General features: G+C 41.6%; 2 protein-coding genes across 2 annotated transcripts; both read right to left on the reverse strand.

The window, feature by feature from the left end:
* Positions 1-381: 381 nt before the first annotated feature.
* tm7sf2 (transmembrane 7 superfamily member 2) lies at positions 382-12,446 on the reverse strand. The gene is made up of 11 exons (XM_084028973.1): positions 12,380-12,446; positions 11,155-11,237; positions 10,020-10,216; positions 8,352-8,406; positions 7,739-7,933; positions 5,445-5,548; positions 3,771-3,890; positions 3,507-3,675; positions 3,344-3,424; positions 3,068-3,190; positions 382-1,083 (listed from the first exon to the last, which is right to left on the reverse strand). Exons 2-11 carry the CDS (start codon positions 11,225-11,227, stop codon positions 923-925), a joined length of 1,278 nt encoding a protein of 425 aa, XP_083885099.1. The 5' UTR covers positions 11,228-11,237; positions 12,380-12,446; the 3' UTR covers positions 382-922.
* Positions 12,447-13,228: 782 nt separating this feature from the next.
* Positions 13,229-18,825, reverse strand: vps51 (VPS51 subunit of GARP complex). Its single transcript, XM_084028669.1, has 11 exons — positions 18,425-18,825; positions 17,578-17,707; positions 17,327-17,473; positions 17,014-17,233; positions 15,747-16,662; positions 15,418-15,633; positions 15,105-15,188; positions 14,864-14,998; positions 14,655-14,776; positions 14,259-14,346; positions 13,229-14,179 (listed from the first exon to the last, which is right to left on the reverse strand). Exons 1-11 carry the CDS (start codon positions 18,608-18,610, stop codon positions 13,919-13,921), a joined length of 2,505 nt encoding a protein of 834 aa, XP_083884795.1. The 5' UTR covers positions 18,611-18,825; the 3' UTR covers positions 13,229-13,918.
* Between the last annotated feature and the right edge of the window lie 600 nt (positions 18,826-19,425).

The raw sequence follows: 19,425 nt of genomic DNA on the forward strand, positions 1-19,425 counted from the left end.
CTCCACGGTGAATCAACCGGCTCTGATTCAGCTTTAAGAAGGAGCACTGCTGCTAATGAGGATCGAGGCCATTTTTCATTTACTCGTACTTTTTGTTCTTGCGGAGTAATTTGGAACAGAGTGTATTGAAAGTTGGAGCGTGACAGAAAAAAAGCCCAGAGGCTCAGAGAACGTCTGCCATTAAGACCTGAATAGTGGAAAGAGAATCCATTTAAAACAGCAGGATGATGATGATGATGACAGTTTGAAGGGTTATTAAAAACGCACGCAGCCAAGAATCGAAAAGACACAGATACACATGTACAAGCATTTGAGCTTCCCCATATTCACAGAGATTCACTGTCCGTTCAACACGTGCAATTGGGATGCATGATAAAGAGTATTTTGTATTCGTTTATTGTAAATGTATTTGACAGATACACACACTTAAAAAAGAAAAGAAGACTTATTAAAGAGTATTAAAGCATCATGGTAAGAATGCTGTGATCCAGTCTTTTCATTAAAAAGGCACTGGTGTTTGTATAGAAATGTATTTCATTTTCCCAGGTTTATATTTCCTCATTCAAATAAGATTTTCTCATCATCTCATCAGAAGATGAAAAGAATCACAAGGTCACTGTTTTCAGACGTAGCACAGCTTTAGCCATTTAGCCAAGAGTACTCTTGGTCTGATTGAAATCAGTGAATTAAAAAATAGTGACCCGGAGAAAAGCATTTTTTAATTGAACAGCAGCCTTACGAATCGAGACTGATTAAAAGTGTGAGGCTCCCGGCCGATACACGGCAGCAGCACCAGATATCATTTTGTGATCCGTGTAACCGAAAATGGATTTAGAGATATTGCTAGGTTCGTGTGGACTGGTCGAGTCACGAGGATACTGTGAGACAGTTTTGGTCCCGTTCCAAACACCTGCTCTCCTGTTCAGTAGATATACGGGAAGATCCTGAAGGGGACACGCCGACAGTAGGTGTCCCACGCCAGTCCGTATTTGGCCCGGCACTGTCTCTCGTCACGGGCCTCTCGGTGAATCAGCAAGACGGTGAAATATATGACATAGAAGTAAGGCAGGAGATGTGAGAATCCTAATGGAAAGACAGAGATACACACTGTGAGCAGGTGGAAACGAAACGTGATGACAAAGAAAAACATATTCATGAATCACAGACAATATGATTCATTTAAAATTATCTTCAAAAGGTTAAAAAACCCCACCTTTCTCTTGACATTTTTCATGATGTGAATGATGCATCAAACAAGCTGTAATCAAGTTTTCACACTCCACTGCAAATAGCAGTATTATAGTGTTATACAAGAGCCCAGCAGTGAATACCAGTTTGATTACGCTTACATTGCTCCAAGTGTTGATTTGCCTTAATGGTGTTCTTTGGAGGATTAGAATGTCTTTCAGACAGGGTCTGGATGTTCCTCTTTGTCACTGGAGCTTTCTTACGTCTGGAATATTTCTTTTCTTTTTTTTTTTTTTTTTTTTGAGTGCATCATTTAGCAGTTTGTGACTTTTGTGGCAGCGATGAAGGCAAAAACCACAGTACATCTCAATTACAAAGTCAGCCACACGAGTGAGTCACCTAAAGTTTGAATAATGAGCAGAATGTGTCAGCCGTAACAAAAGTCTGACAGCCACGGTTTTAGAAAGTGAGTTTTCAAGGGAACATAAGGCAGCTTACAAAGAAACAAAGGCAACACATTGTTTCTGCCTTTATTGCTTCTGCATCGTCACGAACACCGTATAATTATCTAATAAGGACGGGAAGCGAACACTTTTTTTGGTAGCTACCAAAATGTCTACTTGGCACGGAGTACTGGAAAAAGATTTGCATTTTGTTCGCCTTATTTTGGTCGTAGTTCCTCATTTCAAACAGCGATTAAATCAATATTTCCATGGCAACAATCACATGATTACTTGTATACGGAAGGGATGAATCCACAGATGATTATGACGTCATAGTTCCCCTGAGCTTTTCAGCACCTTTCAGGCCGATTTTCCAGCATGCAGATTTATTGTCGTGCTTCAGTCTCATTGTTCTCATAGTGTTGATTTCAGTCACATCAGGCAGTGAAAAGTTTTCAGTGAAAAACTCTACAAACCCACTGCGCTCTATTTGCTCAGCACCAGACAACACAGGACGGAACTAAGCCGGTGAAGATATTGGAGTATTTAACAACACATGCACAGGATTTTTTTAGACACACTGGGGTCGAAATCTGTTCGTAAAAGTGGCATCAAAGAAAAAATTACAGCATTAAAATGATGTATGAACCAAGTTGCCGGTCATAATAACAGACTGCCATGGAAGATTTATTAAATAGTAAGCACCTATTAAAAAACTGTCCTTAAAGCAACATAGCAGCTATAAACAAACTTTGATGGTAGACTTAACAACTAAACCAGCTGTTGGAGGTGGAGACCAAAACAGAGATAAAAGGGGAATGAATAGTTCACTTATACTCATCATGTGAACACAAATATGACTCCAAATGAAAGCTACTGTTGCTACTCATCTACTGGATGTGACAAATTACCAAATATTTATCTCACAATTTCAATTTCTCCTGCCCCCAAGTGGCTAAAAAAAAATGATTGCAGGTTCAAAGTTTCTGAACAGCTGCAAAACATTTAAGGTTTCAGGTTTTGTTCAGGGAATAGAGTGTATCGTTTTGTGTATTGTTGAAGAATTTCAACCCTAACATATTCACTGAATATGCACTTAAATACTACACACTTAAAGCCTTTGATCCAAACATTTAGATGACTCATCCACCCAGCTTTACTGCTACTTACTGTTGGGCTACTGGGTTGTATTTTAAGTTGTAGTGACAGTAAGATCCACACAGTTACATGTACAGTTTTTAAAAACTGTGTTTTAATGTGTTTTCGATCATGTTGTTAAAAAGACCAACGCATCGATTTTTGTTGCTAATGATAAATATGGCTGGACGTGATTAACACTGAGTCTCTGATCTATGACTTCATGCACATTGTCCAGCGATGGCTTTCTGTGTTTTCTTACGTCAGAGTAGACTGCAGAGGCTTTTAAGCTGTCTTACCACATGGCAGGGACCACGCCAGGGCCATGAGGAGGTCACCCAGGTAATTGGGATGACGAACGAGACCCCACCAGCCAGACACCAGCAGCCGTTTCCCTGTTGCTGTGGCGATGGTCTCTAGTCCTGCCAGGGAAAACATAGACATTTCTGAGTGCAAGTCACTTCAGACATCAACACCCACTTCATCCTGTTATATACAGCATGAGTTGAAACACATAATTAGAAGTGAGATGTGAAAGTGGGAGGTTTTTTTTTTTTCCTTTTCAAATCACTTACTTGCAACACTTGGATGTGCAGGGTCTCGCCTGAACTGGTTCTTCTGTGAGTTGGATTTTCTGAAGATATAATATCCTATACCTGACGGCAAAGGGACACATGTTGACATCGCCAGCTTTGACCGCGCCACACGCAACATATTACAGAGGTCACACACGATTACCATTCAGAGCTATGATAGTTGCTGCTCCGAGGGAACTTAGGGCCTGTGGGTGCACAACCAGGAAGGCAGCCTGCAGACCGTATGTGAAGGGAACCCAGGCCAGGTCCCCAAAGACCAACATGAAGCCAAAACCATCGTGCACAATGTCCATGGTTGTCAGAACAGCCTCCTGTCACAACACAACAGTGCATGAAATTTAGTGAAAAAAAGATCACGATAGTCGCAAAGATCTCAGTACTTATCGCTGACTGTTTGCCCCCTCACTTCATTCCACAGAGCATCTGCCACATACAGCAGCTGGAAACTGTTGACCAGGATCATAGCGAGTGACGGGGAGCCGCGAAGCTCCACTTCCTTCATCAGCATGCCGAGGTTTATGACCACCTGAGAGGAAAAACAGGTGAAGTGGAAAACACGAAGAAAGCCACAGCGGAATGAACAGCATTCCTTACGCAGACAACAGCTATTTACACTCATTTTAACCAGAACACCTTAGGAAATGTCTTGTTTTATGGGTTTATTTATCCTACTTAAAACCCTTAAAATGCCACTATCAGCAATATTAAGATATTGAAAGTTAAAAGTACATCGTTGAAACGTTCAATAGGAAGCAAAAATCTCCCACGCACTGTCTGTAGCCAGTTGGTAGCTTTTTCTGTCCTCTCCCACGCACCTGCCTTTGAACATTCAGATGTGCAAAGGTTTTACTGTTTATATTGTAAATAAATGCAGATAAAAATATAAAAAAGGATTCATTACATTGACAATTTCCAGTATGATCCAATCCATTTACTGTCTGTCTCTATGTAGGTTTGTTTCTTTTTTGTGAGGAGTGAATTGTTTTAAATTTAGGAACCTTAATTGAAATTCTCACTGGGATTTCTATATTTTGTCTCCTTTGGTGTAACGACTCAAGACATAATGATGCCTGCCCTCCAACAATGTCTCACTGTGTCAGGTCATCAGGGAGGAACGTTACTGATTCTGACTGCAAATTATTATGGAAGATGAGGGGAGAGCAACATCGCCACCTGTTGGCCTTGTTGGGCTCTCCAACAGAGATCACCATCGGCGTTAATTAACATTAACAAGTGTGCATCTTAAATTATTCAGAGAGTATTTTGTTTTAAGCAGCACGCTCCACAGATTTAGATATATCAGCTTTGTGTTTTAATAAACACTTGAATCATGTCACATGAGTTGTAATATTTGCTGCTTTTAGGTATTTTGCTTTTAAATGACATTGTATTGTACTTCCTCTTTCTATGAGAAAAATAGAACACTTGAACTCAGTCAGTTTCACTTCCTAATGTTTGACCTGTCTTCAGTATGTTAGATGAATGTAATGGTGTCTTTACAGCTGGAGCTCATGCAGAATGCTACTGATTCCTGACCAACACCAGGGAAATGGACCATATCATACCTGTCCTTAAGTTACTGTGTGCAAAAGGAGATATTTTAAAATCCTGTTACTGGTCTACAAGGCATCGAATGGTCTCAAGGCTTAAATACATCTCAGAGTTACTTGCTCGCTATGAAGCATCCAGACCCCTTAGGTCACATGAGACGGGTTTACTCAGGGTTCAGGATCAGGACCAAGCAGGGTGAAGCAGAATGAAGAAGCTTCCCCGTAAACTGAAAAGATAGCTTATTATGATCAATGTAATCATTAGCTATTTCATCTACTTGTGTTGTTTTTAAATCGTACTTTCATTGTTTTTATTAAATTCCAATGTCTTTGCTATTAATGTATGTGTCTGCCTCTGCAAAGCACTTTGATTAGCCTTCTATATGAATAGTGCGATACAAATAATCCTGTACTGTAAATACAATAATAAATAACATTTTGTCACTGAGTTTTTCACCAGTGTCTCGATCAAAACCTTTTAATCTGGATTTGAAATTGATTTGATCATTCACCCTTGCAGGTTAACTCACCCAGCCAATCAGACCCGGTCTCAGCTCACAGAAATATTTAAGGTCAAAGTTTCCAATCCGGGGATTTAGCTCCCGTCCGATGAAGAAGTCATACAGGGGATTTCCTAGACAGGACAGAGGGATGAAGGGAAACCACAGGAGGATTAGACACATTAAGTAATTCTGTGTTTCTGCAGTTACAGTATATACAATCAATATAATGTCCTGTGATTGACTTCATGAGTAGCTATTTTAATAATCGACTGTAAAAGCTATCAATTAATTAGCAAGTAGCTGAATTCTGTCTGCAGGGCGGGTGTGTTAGACTGTGTGATGCTCACTGTCTTCGTGTGAATGTGAAGAAAACTGAAAAAATGATGTTTTCGATGGCATGTGCATGTCGAACACTTTTCATCCTCTAGGCTACAATGGAAGATGTATTTTTTGAGAAGGCTTGGACACCGTAGTGGAAAAAGTCAACTCATGATTTTGTTTTATCAAATGATGAGTTGAGTGAGTCATCGAGTATGAAAACAGGTTCGTCAGGCGAGACGTTACGTCGGGAGGAATTTAATTTGATTGTTCAAAGATTAGCTCACGACCTTCTTTAGCTCGGTGCAGAGCGGAAGTTGCTGATGGATGTCATGATATGATCGGTTGAAATTAGTACGAAAAAAATATTGGAATTTGATATAAAATATGATTCTTGTACATATTCTTAAATAGATGAAAAATATGCGCATGGATCAGAGAGGCATTTTTCGTTTCAGCTCCACTTAAGTCTAAGCTTGCACACGAATAGCCATGAAGATGGAAGGGAGGAAGGAACTCACTACCTTTCAGCCTTTATGAAATATATGTGCTCAGGGCTGCAGAGAAGATTATGAATGACCCAACACACATTCTGAACCCAGAGTTCGAGGTGTTGCCTTCAGGAGCGAACAAGCTCAGAATGCCAAACTGCAGACTGAACGCAGACTAAACTTTTACATCTAATTTTACTAAACTCATTTTTAAACTAATATATCTAGTTTTATCGTTCTCTTCATTTAACAAGTGTCATTTATTATCATTTAAAGCACTTGTGAACGTGTGAATTCAACGTTTATACATGAGTGTATGATCTATATTCCATGTGTTTATGTGCATTGTGACACAAGTGTGTTGTGTGTAGCAGCGACTTGTGTTGTTGACAAATCTGCCGTCACATTAATGTGTATTTTTCATCACAGTATCATTTCATAATAGGAAAAAGCACAATTGTCTACAACATTAATTGATGGCTGCATTCCATTTAGATGTGTGAGTTCAAAGGTGCAGGTAAAATGTCTGCAGGGACAAAAAGACCGATGTTGATCTTTTGGCGCCACATTCACTTGCATCTCAGCTTTCTTTACTTTAATTTCAGCATTTTCCTACAATTCCCCAAATGCCTTTTGCAACACCCAGAAAAGGAGCAAGAATGTGTTGCTTCTGGCTGTTTGTATATAGACAGAGGAACCGTCATGGTGGACTGAGAATATTGGTACAACAATCATTCAAGTGAAGCCCCCCGTGTCTTCGACAGCCATGCTAGCAGCTCTGTGGGCCCGGCGGTGCTTTGAGCTACATGCTAACGTCGTCAGCATCTTAACATGCTCACAATGACAACACTAAAATACTTATGTTTAGCAGCTATTATGTTTACCATGCTCACCATTCGTTTAAGGTGCTAATGCTATCATGCTAATTTAGCTAATTAGCACCAAACAAAGAGTCAAGAGGCAGTTACGGATCCCACTCTCTTTGCATGGACTTTTGCAGCTATATAGCAACATGGTATCTCGTTGCCATCCATCTCTTTAGCCATTTTACTTTGCCTGAACATCATACATGCACGTAGTTATGTAACACATTAACTACATTTATTTCATGTCAACCAAATCACGAAGATGTTTGACTCTATAGCAAGGCACTGGAAACAACATGGCGCTGTAGCCTGACTCATTTTGTCTTAAGAAAGCGAGCTGCATGTTATCATCGGGGAGCAGAAGCTGAATCACCATGCTGGATGCTCGAAGGTTTCTGCCTTCAGATGCAGCAAAGCACACAGCGTAGTCGGTGTAGCAGGGTCAGCTTATTCAAACAAGTGTTCACTGGACGCCTGCAGGCTCCTGAAAGGCTCGGCCGTTACCCACAAAAAAAATGATATTACCCACAGGAATAACAAAATCCTTTACCGGAGAATAAAAAGAGGCCCACATTTGCACAGTACATCAGCAGCGACTGTTTTAAAATAGCATTATAAGGTGGTTTCCTCCACCGGTAACTCTCACCTGTGTTGCCCCCCAAAGCGAGGGCATGAGAAGGAACCCAGAATGAGCGGATGTAGAGGTAGACGGAGAGCAGGGACGACACTGCTATTGCACACACTGCCAGAGGTAACAGCAGCTCAAACAGATACCCCAGAGGAGCCCCGAGCCCCAGCAACAACATCATCAACACGCCGCTGACGCACAGGCTGTGAAAACCTGAGGGAGAGAAACAAACAAAAGTAGATGTTGTAGCCCGGGGGAAAGAGATAAGCAGACCAGACACAGGCGGGTATAAAAAAAGTTGGAAGAGATGGAACTTGAGATAGTTTAACTTAAGTAAGCTTTAGCTCCAAGTCAGATCAGGCAGGGGGGGGGGGGGGGGGGGGACAAAAAGATACATAAAGAAACAACAAAGACTTTTAGATCCAAATTAAAGCAAAATTGTGATCTTTAAGCAATCATGATATTACTTTATGTTGATATACAGTACAATCAACAGAAAATCACACTTAAAATATGAATAAATCTGCGCCTTTAACATATGCATATTACACACTAAAATACATAATCATTACAAACCAAACATATGATATGTTGCACTTCCTACGTTTTTAATGAAGAGTAATATAAATACCATTTATGGGATACTTGAGCCGCGTTCCATCCCTTAGCGCTAATCCCTCAGACACCTGCAGGTAAATACACTCATTTAGAATTTGAACACATCAAACAATTTGCAATGCAATTTGTGTAGCCGATGTAGTATTTCGTGTATATGATATACTATCATTCTACAGCTGAGTGATAGGGCTGAAATTAGTAAGAACATTTTTCAACATATTGATATATATTATAGTATGGCAAATAAATGCAAAATCACAAATAACATTAGAAATTGTGTCCCACTTTTTAAGCCTCTTTACACACATGTATGTAAAGATAAAAACTTCCAAATGGGATTATGTAACCTTGGGAAGAAGAAATATCATATAACTCCTGTAACAAATGCAATTCATTGATTCATAAACAATTAATTGCACCATTGCCCAGTCTCTCTTTGTCTGGTATAACATATGGTGGCTAATGATAGCAAAACATTTTTTTGTTCCCTCTATTCTTTAAATCAGCCTCTATTTTTCACGTCTCGACCATGATGGGGAGCTAGACAGCTTTTTCAAATACCTTGTAATGATATTTACGATTATCCCAATATGACCTATTTAATGCAATCGATTAAATCAATTAGCCCAATCCTAGTCATTAGTTAGTTTGTCAACTTTATGATGCTCCTTTCATTTTTTCAGCTTGTGCCCATATTAAACTACATTTGAACATCCATCCATCCATCCATTTTCTACCGCTTATCCTGTATTCAGGGTCGCGGGGGGAGCCGATCCCAGCTGTCATTGGGCGACTCCAGCTGTCATTGGGCGAAGGCAGGGTACACCTGGACAGGACGCCAGTCTATCACAGGGCCGACATGTAGAGACAAACAACCATTCACGCTCACATTCACACCTACGGGCTATTTATAGTCATCAATGAACCTATCCCCATCCTGCATGTCTTTGGACTGTGGGAGGAAGCCGGAGAACCCGGAGAGAACCCACGCTTACACGGGGAGAACAAACTCCACACAGAAGGAACCCGGGCTGACCCGGGGATCGAACCGAGGACCCTCTTGCTGTGAGGCGAGAGTGCTACCCACTACACCACCGTGCAGCCCCTACATTTGAACATGCCACAGATAAATATGGACATGTTGCTTTGACACTAATTTGCTTTCTTGCATGAAGATCAATATCACGTTTGTTAAATATGAAGCCCCCGCCAGCAGTGGTTAGCTTAGCTTAGCATAAAGACTGGAAACAGGGGACACAGCTAGCCTGGCCCTAATTAAAGGCATTATCCATCTACCAGCACCTCTAAGGCTCACTAATTATTAGATTCATTATTAATCACCGTTTGTTTTTACTCTCCGGTGTTTGTACAGAAATAAACAAGCAGAATTAAATGTTAATGTTAATTAATCAGCTTTAGATGTGCTGTTTGGGGATGTAATCTTTGAACAACCAAGCTGGCTGTTTACCTCCGTTTCCAGTCTTTATGCTAAGCTAAGCTAACTGGCTGATGGCCCTAGCCTTATAATGGCAGAGCGATATGAGTGGTATCAATCTTCTTAACACACAACAGGAGCTTCTACGTCATCTAAGTCGCCGTTTTTTCTGCTGATGCAGCAGCTTATTGGTGTGTTCATCATCCATTCAGCTGGTTTTAATGTAAGTTTAACCTTGAGTCACACCTTTCCTAATGGCATCACGTAGAGGAGGGCGTGCAGAGCGATCCAGGCCAGCAGGAGCGAGAGGGCCAGAGGGTCCCATAGCTGGTCAGTGGAGGGGAGGGCAGGAGGCCACTGGAGCACACTGGCCTCCGGGGACCGACAAACGGAGATCAGGAACAGCACCGTCAACGGGAGGAGGACGGGTATGCACAAGGCACCTGAGAGACGATTACAGGTAAAGCAGTCAGAAGCAACGAAGCAGCAAATGATGAAGCTGAGTGAGTCGATCTAAATCACCAGATTAATATAGTGTAATGAATGTGTGTTAACTGTGAATAATTAAGCATGCCGAATAACCGCGTAGTAGCAACAAAGTTAGTTTAGCCATCCAAAACGCGTGGTCCCCTTCAGTACCGTCACACCTGCATGTCTGCAGAGAGCGTTGCTGCTTTACGTGCAACTTTATTTAACTTTAGAAGCAAACAGAGAGCAAATTGGATGTGACGCTCAATTTAAGGAACACAGCAGGGAGCTCCACTAATGTGCTCACATGCACGACCAAAGATGCTGTGATGTATCATTTCATTTCACCACGACACACTGTACTTGGGTGTCTGTGATGATCCTTAATTGGCGCTGTAATGAACAGTCTTGTGTTGATGGAGTTCATGCTGAGATCTTTACTGCAGCATGATTTTGTCATCTTATTATTTCTGTTGTGGCAGCAGTTTTGTGATTTAATAAAAGAACAAATATCATCACAGTTTCTGTTTATCATAAATAGTACATAAGCATTAATTCACTTTTAGTATGCCGGCTGTCATCTTCACTGATGTTTACATCTTCCTTTCATAAAGTTATTTTGTTCACTGAGAAATACTTGCAGCTCTATGTGATTTCATTTCAGGTTCACCTCTGATGTACAGTAGTTTGTACAGAACTGTGAGCAACACAGTGTAATAAAAATGTAATTCAGCACTCACAATTTGCCAACAGAAGAAGTGTGAACAAGCGGCACACAAGTGACAAGAGCGAATAGAATGACAGAATAAGGAGGAAACGTGTCCACAGTGTGGAGTTGAAGGGCGAGAGGTAAATGAGATGAAGGTGGACGTATCGTCATGACGCCTGGGTCAGGTGGTCTGCTGCAACTCACCCAGAGTTCCTCCAAATTCCCTCTCCGTGTCATGTGAGGATCTGTGTTTGAGGGGTTGACTGTTTGGCCTCATTATTGGTCTGCTGTTAAAACATTAAGATAGAGAGATTTCAGTCAAAATAAAGATATTTGAGAGAGAAATGAGACGTTAGTAGAATGCAATGCCAGTAAAATAAACAGAGTGTTCTCATAAGCGTGAACTTTCATTTGCTACACAAGCTAAACATCCGTGTTAATAGCAGTTTTAGTATTTACAGTACAAGTTCTTTACTTAACCTTGAAGTGTTAGTACTTTACTAAGTTATTTCAACTTTCATACTTTTTAAACTGCACTACATTAATTAGCATAACAGCTACAGTTACCAGTGACTTTGATTTTACATACAAGACATGCTAAACTGTACATAATGTAACATGAGGCATTATTACAGATTAAAAGCCATGATTAACAATTAATTAGGCCTCCTCAGTTTGGAGTTTACATGATGTTGATGTTACCAAACTGTAAGAAAGTTCTACCAGGAAAGTGAAAAATACCCAACAGGCTGTAAAATAGTTTACAGTCACTTCACTCAACCAGCTTACTAATAATAATAATAATAATAATAATAATAAAAAAAATCACTATTCAACGTTGATACTTTAATTGCATGTGGATGCAATAAAACACATACATTTTACAAATATTAAATAGATAACTTTAACTTGCAGTCTTTTTTACATACTCTTTGTTTTTTCATACAGAGGACGTCAAGGAAATTCCATCACAAATGGACGACTGGTGCAGAAATAATAGTAATGATAATAATAATAACAACAACAACAACAACAACAACAACAACAACAACAACAACAACAACAATAAATAAGAGCAAGAGATTCAACTATATGTGAACAAAAACACATGTTCAAATGCTCTTTAGATGAGTCGATTTTTTCCATTCTTTGAGCTGATGTAGATGAGCTGTTGTATTCTCGTGTTGTATCGGAGCTCCTGCTGTCATAAGCAGACACCCAGGTGTGTTTGTACCTGTGTGTCCATGCAGCTGCATTTCTACTATGAAACGTGACACGAGCTAACGTTGAACGTTAGTTCCTGTCTCGTTACCTGCGGATGCTACAAAGACCTGAGCGCGAGGGAAACATCGGCTCTGCGGGAAAACAAACGCGTGTTTAAAGAGCGAAAGGTTGCGTGTCTTGTAACACAGTAAATACAGCGTCTTACCGGTGTAAACGGAGGTGTAGATGAGGCTGTTAACGACCAATGCATCCATCCAGCAGCCCGCAGACGGAAACGCCCCCCGAGATACGTTGAACGGCACGAAACCTCTCTCAGCCAATCAGATCCCTCCGCGGTCATCAGAAGAGGGTGGAGAATAGGGCTTAGCCAATCAAATGAGCTCGTCAGGTGGCGACAGGGCACACAACAGCGTGGTATCTATGGCTGCGGACGTTGTTGTGAAATACACCTGAATTACATCGATATCTCGTTACAGGACTTCTAAAAACGACTTTTATAAAGACAAGTTAAAATCATGCAGCAACATTTGGGCCTCATAACTTTGATAAAAGATGGATTTATTTCCCTGTTTTTGCATTATATAAGAATAGTGACATGTTTACCCGTCAGGAAAAAGGTTAAAGTAATATTAATACTAAACCTCATGGGTGGAGTAGCTTATATTGCTGTATAGACCTATGGGTGGAAGAGTCAGCCGTAACATTGAGTGATCCAGATTCAGCTAACCCACACATGAACAGAACTTTTCAATTATATCAAATGTTTTAAAACTGTATTTACAATATAATGTCTACTATCCAGCCACAACACTGTGCGGTTGGTATATAATAAAAATAATGTATTACAAGTCAAGTCTGTATATCATTAATCATGATAAATGATACCTACTGTACATCGGATCAAAGGCACCAGAACAGGAGGAAGTGGGTTTGGGTTCATTGGCTCCCCAACTTTACGATTTGACGTCACAGCTGGTGTTATCCCACTGCATGATGGTCTCTAATTTTAAATTTGCCTGTTTCAATTGGTTTTGTAAAGGAAGAAGACCTATTTTGATTCTCACATTCACACTTTTATTATAGACGTACACATTTAAACCATTCCTAGACATACTGATTATCTGTGGGAGACATGCACAGAAAACAGAGAATCAACTAACCTGAAGGCAACAGTTACAGTAAATCAGCTGCAGGTAATTTAGTGTTAGACACGGATTACATAATCAGATGACATTCAGACCGCAAATCACACAGCATAAAACCCCTAACAGAATTAAACAATACAGGATTATCATCGGACACGACTTTTCTCTTCAGTTATTTATCTTCTGTATTCAGATCAAACACGTTTCCTTCATTCTTTCTATCTTTGTAGATGGGGGATATGAGAGGGCTTCCTCTTCTCAATGACTATTGTAATATTAAACCCAAGTACTCATGTGCACTTTGCATTGCAGCTGTCAGTCAATGACTTACTCTTCTTGACCACATTTTAGCCAAATGTTGATTTCATGATCTTTAGTGTTGGAAGATTTGAAGATATTCTTAGAGTAGTAAAAGTGCAACCCATATGCCATTTTTACAGTATCGTATGAATCTGGATCAGAAAAAGGAAAATTTAACAGTAATCATGTAACAGAGTTTTTAACTTTTGATGCACAATTCCAGAGTGTATGGTAATTCAGTCTGTATCTGTGATCTGGTGTTTGGAGAACGACTCGCTGGCTGTGCTGCACTTTGAGCTTTAACCTCGTTCACAGATGACCTCGATCACGCTCTGCTCCATCGGGGCGGGATCCAGGCAGCGGTGGGCGGAGCTCCCCACTATCTCATCCAGCAGGAAGTGTACAAGGTTCTCATCGGAGACGAAGCGCCACAGGTACATCTGCAGGTAGTGGCAGTCCACCTGGATCTGCTGCAGCCCGTAGCGACCGAAGGTGCGCAGGCGGACACACTCCAGGAAAGTCTTTAAACTGATTTTGATGATTCCCGTCATTACGGAGACCTGTGACAGCGAAGGGGTGGGTGAGATGTGTTTTTTCCACTGAAGACTACAGTAACGAATAACAAAGACTTGCACCCACCTTGTTGAACTCCACCGAGCTGAAGATGTCAATCCTCTCAGAAAACAGCTTGTGTATGTTGCTCAGTAGATTAGTATCCATGGGAGCACTGCGGGCGGACAAAAGATAGATCACTTGTGTAAATCCACAATTAAAACAGCAACCTTTTTATTATGATTAAAGATTAAGTAACAATTGTCCTGCGGTGAGTAGTAAGTACAGATTTGCTGCCTGTATCTCACCTGAAATGACTCACCATAGAAAGTCCAAGACGTCTGATGTAATAACTATGTATGTTATATAAACTATGATATGGTGTCAATGTTGCAGAAAGCCGTCATTAAAGCAAATAAACTCAACACCACTAGAGGACTACAGTGTTTCATCCTGTCAACAGTCGATGTGCAGCTTGTTTACCTCGGAGTGTAGCTGGCAGCGTAGCGGGTCTGCTGCCTCGAGCTGCTGTACACCGAGAACGTCCTTTTGCTGGAGTCACTGCTGTGTGCTTTCCTCACTCCTTCTTCATACAAAAGCCCAACCTGTGGTAGAGCACAGACGGTTCATAAGAAGGCCTATTCGTGCACGGGGATGACAGCATAATGAGTGGACATGAGGACGTAAGTGACCTGCACATCAATGGAGGTGGTGTCCTCTACTACTCTCTTCATCACAGCACGGACGTTCCTTGGCTCGATGGTGTTCACCCAGTCTCGGGTTTCGACGCTCTTTCTTAACATTTGGGAGATAATCAAACCCTGAACCTGAAAAAAAAAAAAACAGTTGGTTGCAGATTTATTTTCCTGCATTGCTGTCTCTCTTTTCCCTCAGTAAGAAAAGTAACAGTAAATCTCAAGCGTGAAAACCTACCTTCACATAATGGTTGAGCAGTTTCTGTGCCGCCTCCCTGGCTTCTGTACACAAAGATGTGACGGGTGTTACGGGACTGTGGTGCTGAGAAAGGAAGAAGACCCGAGTTTAGTTGCCAGTGAAAGATGCCACCTTGTGGGAGTCAAATATGCCAACTTTAAGAAAAAAGCACCTTAAAAAACACATAAAAAACATTTCAGTAGCAGCAATTGACATTTATCAGCCATGATGCACTAAAAAATACTGTTAAATAATGTATTTTTAGAATATGTAATGTAATATGGTCATATTACTCAGGTGACGAGCCATTTACCTGCACAAGGAACTGTTCATCTGTGAGAGTGAGAATGTAGGAGATAGTCGAGGTCTCATAGTCCAAGCAGAGACGAGACAGCAGCAAGAGAAGGGCCGGAGGAGTGGAACCTCCCTTGTCTCCTGCACTCTCACAAAACTGGCGAGAAGACTGGCACACAAACTTGATAAAGCTCACCACCAGGCTCTCACGTACACCCTGGCTGCAGAATTCACCCTACGAGGAGAAGACAGACAGAAACAGCTGTCACTCTCACTAAGGGACAAAGTAGGACATTATTTTCTGGGGCAAACTGTTTCCTGGCAAATAAACAGGAAGAAACGATTCACCTTGAAGTAGGGCTTGTTGGAGAATGTAATGTCCTTAGCTGTGAAGAGATGCACCGATGCCAACACCGACTTAATCTGATTGAGAATAGAGGCCGACAGAGATGAGAGTAACTCGGGCAGGCTGTTCGGAGCGTCTCTGCCGGAGGCCGGCCCCCCTAGATGAGCCCCGCCTCCAGCCACGGAAGCAACAGCCACGGAGAGCCGAGGGGTCGCCAGGGCCTGCCTCACGTCTGTCAAGCTGTCCATGTAGAAGCTCTGCAGGGCACAGAGGTACTGCTTGACTCGCTCCGTTGCTGCCCGTGTCACAATCTCAGTGCCCTTGTTCGGCACGCCAGAGCCTGGCAGTAGTTTGGCCACCGCCTGAAGTCTGCGGTGGAAGCGGTCGAGCGCGCGGACCAGGAGGGAGTTATCTCCGACCCCTTTCTCCTCTTGTATCCTTCGCTCCACAAGCGAGAAATACCGAGTCGCCAGATCATCCACAAAGCCGTTCAACTTTCCATTTGCCATCTGAGGAATATTTTTGGATGCAAGCTCAGCTGTCTGAGCGTGGTTGATAAAAAGTTCCTGATAGGATGTTATCACTAAACATAAGCTGCTGACAAATTCATTGCAACCTCTGTCAATAAATTCCAGGATGTCAGTGTTTGAGGTGGGAGAAGGGATAGCGCTCAATTTAGGGGAGTTATCAGCTGGAGATCCAGCGGCTGCAGCAGATGACAACCTGCGTGCAGATGCATCTTTCATGGCAGTGGCAGACGGGTAGGGTTTTATCTCTGCTTCCAGACCCTGGAGGTCCGACTCAAGTCGAGACCGCGCATGGCTCAGGAATTTATCACACAGCTCCTCCGCTGGCTCATCCAACTGCAGCAGCAGCTCCACACACTCCGATAAATCTTTAGCGCTTGAGCCCCCATCCCTTTAAGACAAGAGCAAAACAGGTAGAAAGAGTTGATCTACAGAAAATACATACATCTGTTAAACATGTTGAAATTGTTTTTGTACAGGCAGGCACAATATTCAATAATGACAAAACATTTGGCAAATGTTTAGTTGAGCAGCATGAATGTTTGCAAATACAATGCAGCAACTTGGCAATATTAGTGTCAGGGAAATCAGGGGAAAATTAGTATTTGTCATTTTATATATTATACATATTTAATCATGTTCATATAAGTCACATTTCTTGTCGGCAGTAAATGTGAGTTTTAAGTGGCATGTTCCCTCACAGTGGCGTCTCTACTCTGAATATAACTTGGGAGATTCCCACCTGAACTTCTGTCGAAGCTCCTGTGCGAGCTGGTCCATGATGGCGTGACAGTCGTCCTGGATCCCCTTGAAGGACGGCAGGTGGCTGTACTGCTGCAGCACACAACGGGCACGGCGGTGGGATCTCACCGCCTGAGCGTAGGCCTGCAGCTCCAGACACTTATTCAATCTGGCAGGCAGTTCAAACAGAAACTGCAGCTTCCTTAACAGAGTGTGAACCCCTAGGGTGGACAAAAAGACAAAAATAATGAAAATAACCACCTTGAAGTCCAATCAAGTAACTCAACACAACGAACTGCCAGTTTAGCTCTCACCTGAGAGTTTTGTAATCTGTGTGTGCTGGTCTTGAAGAGTACCACTGATACGAGCACTGAAATCAGTGATTGCCGACATGTTGGCGGACAGGCAATCCATTTCATCCTCCATCTTTTTGAAATCATTCTTCATCTTTCTTATGGTGTCTGGGAAAACAAACATGGAAAGATGGATCGGCTATCCACATGTGGACGACGCAACAAAGTCTGACAACGTTTCAACAGTAACAGTGAGCGAGACGTTCCCTCACCTGTAGCAGATATGAACTTGTTGTAGTTTTCATACACCAGCGTCTGCATGTCACTGTCCAAAGAGCGGATCTGCTTAACCATGCAGGTCTCCTGGTCCATCAACTCTGCAAGAGAGCACTCCTTCCTCAGCTGCATTTGGACACAAAACGGTCACAATTACACTCAAAAACATTACATCTAACACACAAACTCAAATGGCACACTATCGAGTAGATCTTTCTTATTCATAAAGCAGCTTTCTTCATAACAGATGTAACCAAAGCGGTGTTAAATTATCATCTGCTGCCTGCAGTGTGTCCATTCAATCACTACCATTCAACCACAAGAGAAGTATGTAATGCATGTAGAGAACATAAGTTACTGTATGTTTATTGGTGATTTGTCTTATTATGTGGTTAAAATATACACTTTTTCTGGGCCATTTCCATGAGACGCAATGGCAGTGGAGTACTGGCTCATTCATGCATTGTTTGGTGATGAGAATCTATTTATAGTCCCAATAATTTAGCATTAATCCTGTAATCTCATATCAAATGGATTAAAATGCTTTGTTTTTTGCAGGTGTCGAAGGAGACTTGTGTAGATTGTCATCACTTTAAACTGACTGCTGGTGTTCATTCAAATATTATCAAAATATTTCCCTTCCACATTACATCAAAGGGACCTCTGGGTCTTGTTTTCATTTATATTCTAGTATCTATTATTTAACAACAGCACATAGAAAAGTTTCTAGGGCCTATACGAAGTAGTTTCAGCTATCACCGATATTGACACAGCGTTCATGGTACACAGCGCTGCAGACCGAGGGGTTTGTTTAAGTCGTCTCGCAGTAGAAACAATCCTCACCTTGTTAAGGAAATGCTCGGGGTCGAAATGCGGCCCGTTGATGTCGCAGGGATCCAAGGACTTCGCCTCCTCCGCGGCCTTTCCTTCCTCGTTCATCCCGTAGTAGAGCTTCAGCATGCCGTGCACCCTGCGTTTCCTACCGGCGTCCTCCGAACCCGCCACCAAGCCGTCCGCCTCGCCGTCCATACTGTACTGCTGCCAGCTGACAAATATACAAATAATATGACGATAAACAAAGATATCGTCCAGCTGACAGCAGAAAAATGACAACTACTCCCTGAAGACGTTAACTTCTTGCTCATATGTGACTGATATAACTGGAGCGTAGCTGTCTTCTCTTTAAAAAGGGCTTCTCAACAAATATGAATTGAAAAATGTGAAAGCCTTTCTCCTGATACACAAGCAGCTAGCTTGAAAACGTCACAGTTTCCGGGTTTGTAGCCTATCCGGTGTTACGTCGTCAAAGAGTAAATGTCGGCAAGAGGACTGCCGTATGTTCACTGTACCGCTTGTCTCACAGTCCGGAAGTGTACTGTTGCGCATGTCACACTCTTTGGCAGCAGTGAACTGGATCAAGATAGTAGATATATATTTAGTAAATACATATTGACGATTTCTATTGAAAGTCAGAGCTGATACTGATTTAATGAACTGAAGAAACATAGTTTCTCACGTGTGAATGATAATAAAATAAAACACTGGAAACTGCTGAAGGAAAGAAACGTTTGTAGTTTGATCTGTTTTGTATTTGATTTGTAGTCTGATCTTGACTCATCAATCATAAACCCCTGATGCTGAATTGTTGCCTTTATATTTTTCTTGCCTTAAAAAACCCTGCAATAATACTGAAAAGGAAAACATACACCTTTAAGGGCAACCGGATTCATCTGAATAGAATGTTTTATTGTTAAAAAATTCAAAATCTGACAATAGACTATATATTGCATAATGAAAAATATTGTTACAGAGGAATAATATCTTGCCAATTGCTTCAGGCATTT

This window comes from Eutrigla gurnardus (assembly GCF_963514095.1).
Source record: "Eutrigla gurnardus genome assembly, chromosome: 15".
NCBI lineage: Eukaryota > Metazoa > Chordata > Actinopteri > Perciformes > Triglidae > Eutrigla > Eutrigla gurnardus.

Coding starts and splice junctions, on each gene's coding strand:
- tm7sf2 (XM_084028973.1), bottom strand. CDS start 11,227: ATGAGGCCAAACAGTCAACCCCTCAAACACAGATCCTCACATGACACG. Junction 10,217..11,154: donor GGAATTTGGAGGAACTCTGG/GTGAGTTGCAGC, acceptor ATCGTCTCTCAG/GTGCCTTGTGCATACCCGTC. Junction 3,676..3,770: donor CAGATGCTCTGTGGAATGAA/GTGAGGGGGCAA, acceptor GTGTTGTGACAG/GAGGCTGTTCTGACAACCAT.
- vps51 (XM_084028669.1), bottom strand. CDS start 18,610: ATGGACGGCGAGGCGGACGGCTTGGTGGCGGGTTCGGAGGACGCCGGT. Junction 15,189..15,417: donor ATGAACAGTTCCTTGTGCAG/GTAAATGGCTCG, acceptor TTCCTTTCTCAG/CACCACAGTCCCGTAACACC. Junction 14,180..14,258: donor GCTCGGTGGAGTTCAACAAG/GTGGGTGCAAGT, acceptor TCGCTGTCACAG/GTCTCCGTAATGACGGGAAT.